Source organism: Megalobrama amblycephala, linkage group LG20 (assembly GCF_018812025.1).
Source record: "Megalobrama amblycephala isolate DHTTF-2021 linkage group LG20, ASM1881202v1, whole genome shotgun sequence".
Lineage (NCBI taxonomy): Eukaryota > Metazoa > Chordata > Actinopteri > Cypriniformes > Xenocyprididae > Megalobrama > Megalobrama amblycephala.
This window is the reverse complement of record NC_063063.1, coordinates 13,023,347-13,032,261: the sequence shown is the minus strand read 5'-3', so window position 1 is coordinate 13,032,261 and position 8,915 is coordinate 13,023,347. Positions and strand designations below refer to the sequence as shown.

The following is an 8,915-nucleotide window of genomic DNA, read 5'->3' as shown; positions in this document are numbered from 1 at the left end:
TTCTGGTCTGTATCGTTCCTTTATTGTTCCTATTCAACTTTGCTGCTTATATTTTATTGTTTGTGTCTATCTTATATATTATTTAAATATTGAAGCTTTACAGCGTGGAATTGTGGAATTCACCCTGTCGACGAAATGAAGATTGCATTTAGAGCAGTTCTTCTCAACCAGGGGGTCGCGACGCACTAGGGAGCCACAGCACTTCTGAAGGGGCCTTAAAATGATTTCTAAACCATGGGAGATATATATACACCGATCAGGCATAACATTATGACCACTGGCAGGTGAAGTAAATAAAACAAATTATCTCTTCATCATGACACCTGTTAGTGGGTGGGGTATATTAGGCAGCAAGTGAGCATTTTGTCCTCAAATTTGATGTGTTAGAAGCAGGAAAAATGGACAAGTGTAAGGATTTGAGCGAGTTTGACAAGGGCCAAATTGTGATGGCTAGAATGACTGAGTCAGAGCATCTCCAAAATTGTAGCTCTTGTGGGGTGTTCCCGGTCTGCAGTGGTCAGTATCTATCAAAAGTGGTCCAAGGAAGGAACAGTGGTGAACCAGTGACAGGGTCATGACCGGCCAAGGCTCACTGATGCACGTGGGGAACGAAGGCTGGCCCGTGTGGTCCGATCCAACAGACAAGATATAGCTCAGATTGCTCAAGAAGTTGGTTCTGATAGAAAGGTGTCAGAATACACAGAGCATCACAGTTTGTTGCATATGGGGCTGCATAGACGCAGACCAGTCAGGGTGCCCATGCTGACCCTTGTCCACCGCCGAAAGCGCCAACAGTGAGCAACATAACTGGACCACGTAGCAATGGAAAAAGGTGGCCTGGTCTCATGAATCACATTTTCTTTTACATCACGAGGATGGCCGGGTGCGTGTGGGTCGCTTACCTGGGGAGGGTTAGGGTTAGGGTTAGGGTTAGGCGGAGCCAGGGGGTGGCCAGGGGTGGCCGTGGCCACCCTCGGCCTAAACTTGGCCACACAACTGCTGTTTCTGTCTACCTTTTTTGTTGACAAGAATTGCGTTTATTTAAATGCAGAACAGTCTCTTTAAGATCACAAAAAACGGGAGACTTTTCAGACGCGTACTTCAACTTCGCCTCAGCGCCAGGCGAATGAGCTTCAGCAGAACAACAGTGAACAGTTGTCAACTGGTGGGTTGCAAGACCGCACACTTTTCAATCACGCGCAAATATGGCGCACTGTATATTACTCACTATAAATAAAGCGCAAAAGAAACTACGAGCATGCAACGTCGTAGTTCTGTCGTCTATTAAAGGTGCTCTAAGTGATCCTGGGTGGAGTAACTTCCTGTTGACATTCGAAGTGTTGTCAAACAAAACAGAGGCTAGCTAGACCCTCCCTCCTCCTCCTCCTCCCCCTCCCCTCCGTGCTTCCTGAAACAGTCATGAACTCGCATTTAAAATCATTCTTGTTGGTTATTGGCTGGAGCATGTTTATTATGATTCGTGGTCCAGGCTGCACCAGTTTGTTTTTATTGCCGTTTTCAGAGCTTGTGGCGACTACAGAGACCGCTTTTTTTTACAGTGTGTTCTGGGGACAGGCAGCTAGCGGATAGTGAGGAGATGTTTGCTGTATGTGACAAAAATGTTTTGGCCTAAAAACGCGTGACATCACTTAGAGCACCTTTAAGTCAAGAAATATCCGAAAAGGCGATTAAAGCTGCATTAAAACTGTGCATGCATGTATGTAGGCCTATTTTATATATATATATATATATATATGAGTCACATACCTTTATGGATCTTGAGAGAGGAAATGACATTGCTCCCTATGGAGGCCTCACGGAGCCATCGGATTTCAACTAAAATATTTTGAATAAATTAAAATAAATGAATAAAATAAATTTGTGTTCCGAAGATTAACGAAGGTCTTACGGGTGTGGAACGGCATGAGGGTGAGTAATAAATGAATTAATTAATAAATTATTTTACCTCATCATATATATATGCAATATGCCTACTGGAGAAAGAGTGAAGACATTTTCCACCGAAATAGGTGGTAGCGAGTGGTTAGGGCGTGCGTGTTAAGTACATCTTAAAAAGTCATTTCAGACAATAATGGGTAGTAGTGTGTGTTCAGACGCCCTCTTCTTGCACAATTTGACGCTACAGGAAGCGAGCCTGGGCTGTCTCTGTACTGCTGTTTTCAATCCCAGCCAATCCACTATGTGCGAGGGGCTTCAGCATCATGATATTTAACACACCCACCCTGAACTCCGACAGAGGTATTTCCTCAAGCGCCTGTCAACGGGCAGACATCACCTTCATACGAGCTGGATGTTCAGGCTGAAACGTTGAAACTTTCTCCAAAGATCACATTTATCGACGGAAGGAGCTTCGATGCGATGCCAGACTTTCTCGAAACCTGCCAGGGCTGCCATGCGTATCATCGCTTTCAACGACTGAACAGCCTCGATTTGTACTGGATAAGAAAAGCGAATGAACTTGTGCAGCTGTGAAAGAGATCTCGTGCGTTGTATGAATAGCGTCAGATGTGAGGTGGACCGCGAACACGCACTTTTATGGATAATTTCTCTGAGGCTTAATTATATTTCGCAAATACCTGCAGTGTAACAGCTATTAAATGTTAAAATAGACTATGAGCAATTGTGTCGGAGATTGTTCTCGCGTCTGCACGGGAGGAATTTAATCGCAAGCGCACGTAAATAACTGGATTATTGTTTCGCATGGATGTGGATGAGCGCTTTGCTAAATAAATCCCCATTTCTGCACTTAAACTGGCAAATGAAAACGAAAACGTTCCATGTGTTCTTCTCATAAAATTGGGAGCCCGTGTTTTATGTACTGTTGGCGATGTAGTGCGCTTGCTCACTTTTATCCTTGCCATTCCAAACAAGTCATTTCTCGAACAGGAGACCCTGAAGATGATCCTCTTTAGAAAATTCCGCGTCTTGATTCTGATGGTGTTTCTTATAGCCTGCTCTATGCACATTATGATAGACTTGTTACCGAAGCTGGAGAGACGGAGCAGTAGCGCGTGCTCGTGCTCACACACACCCAGCGAAGAGCCGCAGAACTGGGCTAAGCATCGAGCCAAGCCGGGATCAGAGTCCGGCTGGCCTAATAAACACACACTCAGAATACTTCAAGACTTCAGCAACGAGCCGAACTCAAACCTGTCCTCTCACTCGCTGGAAAAGATCACCGTTGGGGAGAGATCCGAGGCTTTGAAAAGATTTGAGCAGTTGACAGGTGACGAGAAGAGGCACGCGACGCGGGACTCTAGCCTGAAGAACGCAGTTGTCAAGGGTTCGAGGCTCTCTGCGCTATTTGAGCATCCTTTATACACCAGGCCATTGCCTGCTTTAACTGACGAAGACACTTTGTTCAATGTCAACACTGATATAAGATTTGACCCTAAAGCTGCAGAGAACCCAGAGTGGTAGGTTGGGATAATACATAACACACACAAAACTATTAAATGCCTACAAAGAATCATGTTTTCCCCAAATAATATTGGGGTACACTTTATTTTACAGTGCCGTAGTTACATTGTAATTACTCAAATAAGTACTGAGTACTATTAATTAACTACATGTACTTACTGTAGAGTTATAGTTAGGGTTAGGGTTTGGTTTAGGGTTAGTTACTTGTAATTATGCATATTTTACTGTTATTACTATAGTAAGTTCATGTAGTAACGTGTAGCTACGGCACTGTAAAATAAAGTGTTACCTAATATTGATTTCCTCATAATAATTGTAACAACAGTAGTAGTAGTATTACTATTTATAATAATAATAACTATTTTTATTTTCTTAGAATTGTACTTTTTTGATATATGGATAACATGATAACAGATTACTCTAAATTGTAAAGCAGAAACATGCATTTTTTCTGTAAAGCTGCTTTGAAATGATATGTATTGTGAAAAGCGCTATACAAATAAATGTGAATTGAATTCAAATTATTGTTGTTATCATCATACATTTGATCTTAATGATGTCAAAAAAAAAAAAATAAATAAAAAACTCATGGCGTTAAGATCAACATATTATGATTAATCTCTGTAATGGCTTCTGAAAAATGGCACATCATTCATTGCATTCGGGACATGTTGTGTTTCTGTAGGAATGGGGAAGGTAAAGATGGGGATTATGCTCCTACTGGTGAGATGTCCTCAGACTCATACCCAAACTGGCTCCGCTTCCACATTGGGATCAACCGGTATGAGCTTTACTCCAGGCACAACCCGGTCATTGATGCAATGCTGAAGGATCTGGTGTCGCAAAGGATCACAAGTGTTGGTAAGACAGTATTTGAGATTAAGCAATTATCAGTGCACAGGAAGTACCATTACAGTTAAGCTTTAAATGGGAGGTGATTTTCAGATTGCAGTGGTTGTGATGCATGATTTGAGTGCAGCGTCATCTTTCAGTGCTGCTCCTCCTAACAGATTTAAATAGATTCTTTGAATGAAGTTTCTCCAAGATAATGGCTAGACTCTTCCTGCACTCTGGTGGAGGATGCATCAATAAAATTGGACTGGTAGTGGATTCAAGCAGGGTAAATGAATGAGAAGAGCTTGCAATTTAGACCTAATCAAACGCCATGCTGTGGAAAAGTATCTCCAAGCATTCATATCGTCAAGTAGACTTGTGCTTGATGGGCTGCATTTATGTGAAGCCCCAAGGTCAATTTCTCAAATTATTACACGGCTCTCCTGAATACTTGATTCTGATTGGATGATCGCTGTATTCAGTGGTCAGAATATTTTTGTATAATGACCACTGTTCTGCATATTTGACCAGTGTCCTAGGCAACCAATCTCGCTCATATCAACCCGCTCTCTTTCTTCTCAGATTATAAAATAAATCCTCAAATCAATTTTTCATATCCATTTATTTACTTATTTGCTAAGTAGCTGTGTAATAAGTTAGAGAATGCACAGTAACCCGGACATTATCACAAAATAAACCCATTTATCATGGTAAAAAAACAGCAGATGTGGTTGCCAGAAATTTACCATAAAAAATATGGTAGCATTATTTTAGGCTTTTTCTATTTAACTTAAATTTATAGTAAAAAAAAAAAAAAAACATATTTCATTAACTTATATAATGTTAATATAATCTATTGCAGTACTAATATCTGTTTTGTACATTTGTAATACACTGATAACCACCAAAAACAAGTGGTGATGAGAAAGTCACATGATGAATCAAAACTCATCACAAGCAGCTTTGCCGTAAACTGAGAAGGTAAATGCTAATATATAGAAGGTGCACAGTGTTATTCACCATCATGGTAACACACGACACTAAAGTAATGCAATAAACATTACATTAACAACATTAGATGTAACATAAAACCATAATGTACATAACTGATTAGAAAAAACTACGAAGATACATAGTTATTTCATAGTAAATTATACAATGAATTGTTTTTTTCACTTCCAAAAACTGTAAATTTAATTTGTATTTTACTGTAAAATTACATTAAATATAAGGTTAGATCTATTACAGTTGTTCACCTTATATTGCAAGTAAACTTACTGTTAACCAATTAACAGGTTTTTACCGTAGCATTTTTACATTCGTTAACCGTTAAAATCACGATCATTTTTGATGATCCATTCAGGAACCAAGACCGCTTTGGTTGGGATCTAGGTTTATTTTATTTTATATCTAAAGGAAGTTGCATGTGGTGATAGTGATCTTTAAAAAACTAGCATGGGCGTAGCAACCTCTTAAGTGACTTGAGGCGGTGTCCCTTTGTTTTCCTTCATCTGTTTGTGATTGCCTGCATATTCATTACAACAAGCTTTTTAAAAAAAGGTCTTATCAGCTTCCCTAAAAAGATAGTGTGTATGGCCAAAATACACTTTCATTTTTTCAACCGTGTATAATCAAATACAAGACTATAACCATCTGTGATTACAGGACAAAGAATTTGCACAATTGAATTTTCACATTGTTATTGCTACTTGCATAATGAGTCTTATCTTAAATGGTTCATTGTAAGAAAGCTCAAGTTATTTTCCTGAGACGAGTGTTTAGCGCCACTCTTGTTCTCTCTGTAGCGATGAAATCTGGAGGCACGCAGCTGAAGCTCATCATGACATTCCAGAACTATGGCCAGGCGCTCTTCAAGCCCATGAAGTAAGTGATACAGTAATAGGAAAATGTTGATGAAATTGCTAATCTCCCATGCTTAAATATAAAAGTTGTGTGTAAACGACTATAATCTCAGCAGCTTTTACATCTTTATTAGTAACTCTTTCTTTTTCCAGAATTAGAATACGTCTGATTGTCTTATGGGAATATTTCCTGTGCAATATAGTTGTCCATACTCTGTTATTAAATCTTCTGACGGACACCATTGTGTGGTACTTTTAGCTCATCTGCTCAATTCTATTTGGATATGTCTGTTATTATAATCGTGTGATAATATGCTCGGATCAGAGCTATTGAAAAAGGATTTATAGTCGTCTGCGTCGTGATCCACAATGGACGGATCACATCCCATTTGAAATGTAGGTTACAAAGGGAGGGGGGTTGTTTTTACGGATTTGACAACCCCTCAGCACAAATAATAGTTGCCTCCCTGTAATTTTCCGGATCTATAAATGGCAGCAAGTAAATCTTTGGTGTCATTGTCAGATTCAGAGCAGCAGCCCCTCCATCTGTATGCGCCTTAACTATCGGTTTCACAGACACTGCTTATGCTTTCTCTGGCAGATTGGTATTTAATGTCTTAGTGGTCTCATTACTATCATTGAGATCCACTCTGTTTCCTCAATGGCTTTTCATAACACCACCAGTTAAAGAGTAATGTATACAGGATGTGGGCCTTGGTGACTGAATCATTACTAATGTGCTGGTCGAGCGTATGTCCTGCCAGATGAGTGCCTTTATTGGCCATGAAGCTGGTGTTCAGACTGCAGACATCCTGTATTCGTAAAGACACGCTTTAGCATTGACAGACTTTATTATGAGATGCATTTCCGTGTGTGAGCATGAAATCGAAGAGATGATCGATATTCTTGAATTTTATATAGACGAATATAAAATGTCAATGTTGTTTTCTGTATTCTTCGATAATGTTTTCCGAATTAAGGAAGCCAAATAGAAGGCGCGTGAACGTGTTCAGAGGATTCAGTCGTTCAGAGATGTTCTTGGTTTGTTCTTGGGGAGTATTTAAGGAGAGATGAGAACAATGGGTCTTTGGTGACAAGAAGCTGATAAATGTTATTAGAGAGAGGAGGTCTGAGCCTGGCCTCTTCCTGCTATAATTAGCACAGACCAACAAAGACACACTCATTTCTTCCAGCCACAAGCTAAACACTTGCTTTTGAGTTCATCTTTTCTCTCGCGTTCTCCTTTTTCACTGATATTTTGAAACCTAGGACTTGCACGACCTTCTTTGAGGACAAGATCTGAGATGTTTGCCAGCTAGCATTGTTAATATAATCAAAGTCAAAATTAAACTTCATACATCTCTGCCTTTGCTTGTAATTACATTTTGTAAATATTGTTTTCATGAACTGATTTGTCTACGTGCTTTCCATGCCTTCTCTGACAAGTCAGGCAAGGACGTGTTCTTGCAACACGTGTGGTTGAGTTGAACAAGTTCCCTTCGTCTGATTCATGCCCGCGTGCTCAAATATGCCACACACTCAGACCGTCCTACAGTATATTACTGTACAGCCTGAGGAAATTGCCTAATCAGCTTTTATTCTTTTAATCATAGTAGCTGAGAAATTCAAGAAAACTATCATCATTTGTTCACCTTCATGTTGTTCCAAACCTGTATGATTTTCTTTCTTCCGTGGAGCACAAAATAAGATGTTTAGCAGAATGTTCCTGCCGCTCTTTTCCACTTAATGAAAGCGAATGGTGACCAGGGGCTGTCAAACTCCAAAAATGAGAGTGGATAACGATTTAGAGGTCATATGGTTCTTTTTTAAAATCATTTTTGGTCCATAGTTGCCATTCGCTTTCATTGTATGAAAATGAAAAACCTTAAAACCATAAATGACATCTCCATTTATGATCTACAGAACAAAGAAAACCATACAGATGTTAAACGACATTAAACGTCTCCTTCATTTATTCATTTGTATCTTGTATTTTTGGCAGAGTAACTGAGCTCCTGAAATAGAAAACTGGCTAGATTTTCAGCAAATTCAATATGGTCATTTGATAGAATAAACGCAGTTTGATTGGTCTCAAAAGCAGGTAATTTGGTCTGGAATTCTTATGTGGTTTGTCAGATTAAGCATCTGCTTATGCAGAAGTACTTAGGCTATTTAACAGAATTAATGAAACTCTGTGATGAATGGGTGCGTGAGTGGATTAGTGGGTGGACAGATCAGAGGGGGTGATAGTTTTTTAAGAACTTCCACAGTAGGGCTCCTCAAGGTTTAATAAAGAAAAGATACAAGAACTCAATGTAGGAGAGGCCAGCTCTTCTGAATGCATCATTGCTCAAGCATTATTTAAAGATAAAGGAGATTTCAATAGCAAACAGACGCTGCTTAAAGGCTGCTCTCTGAGGCATGAAATGCTTAAAAATGGATCTTCCTCTGTCCTGAGATAGAGGCAAATGGACAACAACACAATTGTTCTCATCTGCTTGCGCTGTTTGACATCTGCCTGTAAATATCACGTGACAAGCATACAGTGGTTCCCAACCGTTTTTTTAGGGCCGAGACTGTCCAGTGGAAATCAAATGTCACTTCAAGTACCAAAATTGTTTATTTGACGAAAGATTTTTTTCTGAGAATGTATTAATATTACTATTAACTGTACAGGTTCAACAATATGCAAAATTACAAATTATACACAGATTATTTTAATATAGCTTGAATTGGATAGTTTTGTTTTCTCTTGTATTTAGGTGTGTAAATAAATAA

The 8,915-nt window shown here is 39.4% G+C and overlaps 1 protein-coding gene across 1 annotated transcript in view; it reads left to right on the top strand.

The window, feature by feature from the left end:
- Positions 1-2,134: 2,134 nt before the first annotated feature.
- fam20cb (FAM20C golgi associated secretory pathway kinase b) overlaps positions 2,135-8,915 on the top strand; it is a 67,913-nt gene continuing 61,132 nt past the window's right edge. The window contains exons 1-3 of the mRNA XM_048169887.1: positions 2,135-3,437; positions 4,127-4,302; positions 6,081-6,159. Of these exons, the coding sequence (XP_048025844.1) occupies positions 2,920-3,437; positions 4,127-4,302; positions 6,081-6,159 (773 nt within the window). The 5' untranslated portion in view covers positions 2,135-2,919. The remainder of the gene's footprint in view (positions 3,438-4,126; positions 4,303-6,080; positions 6,160-8,915) is intronic.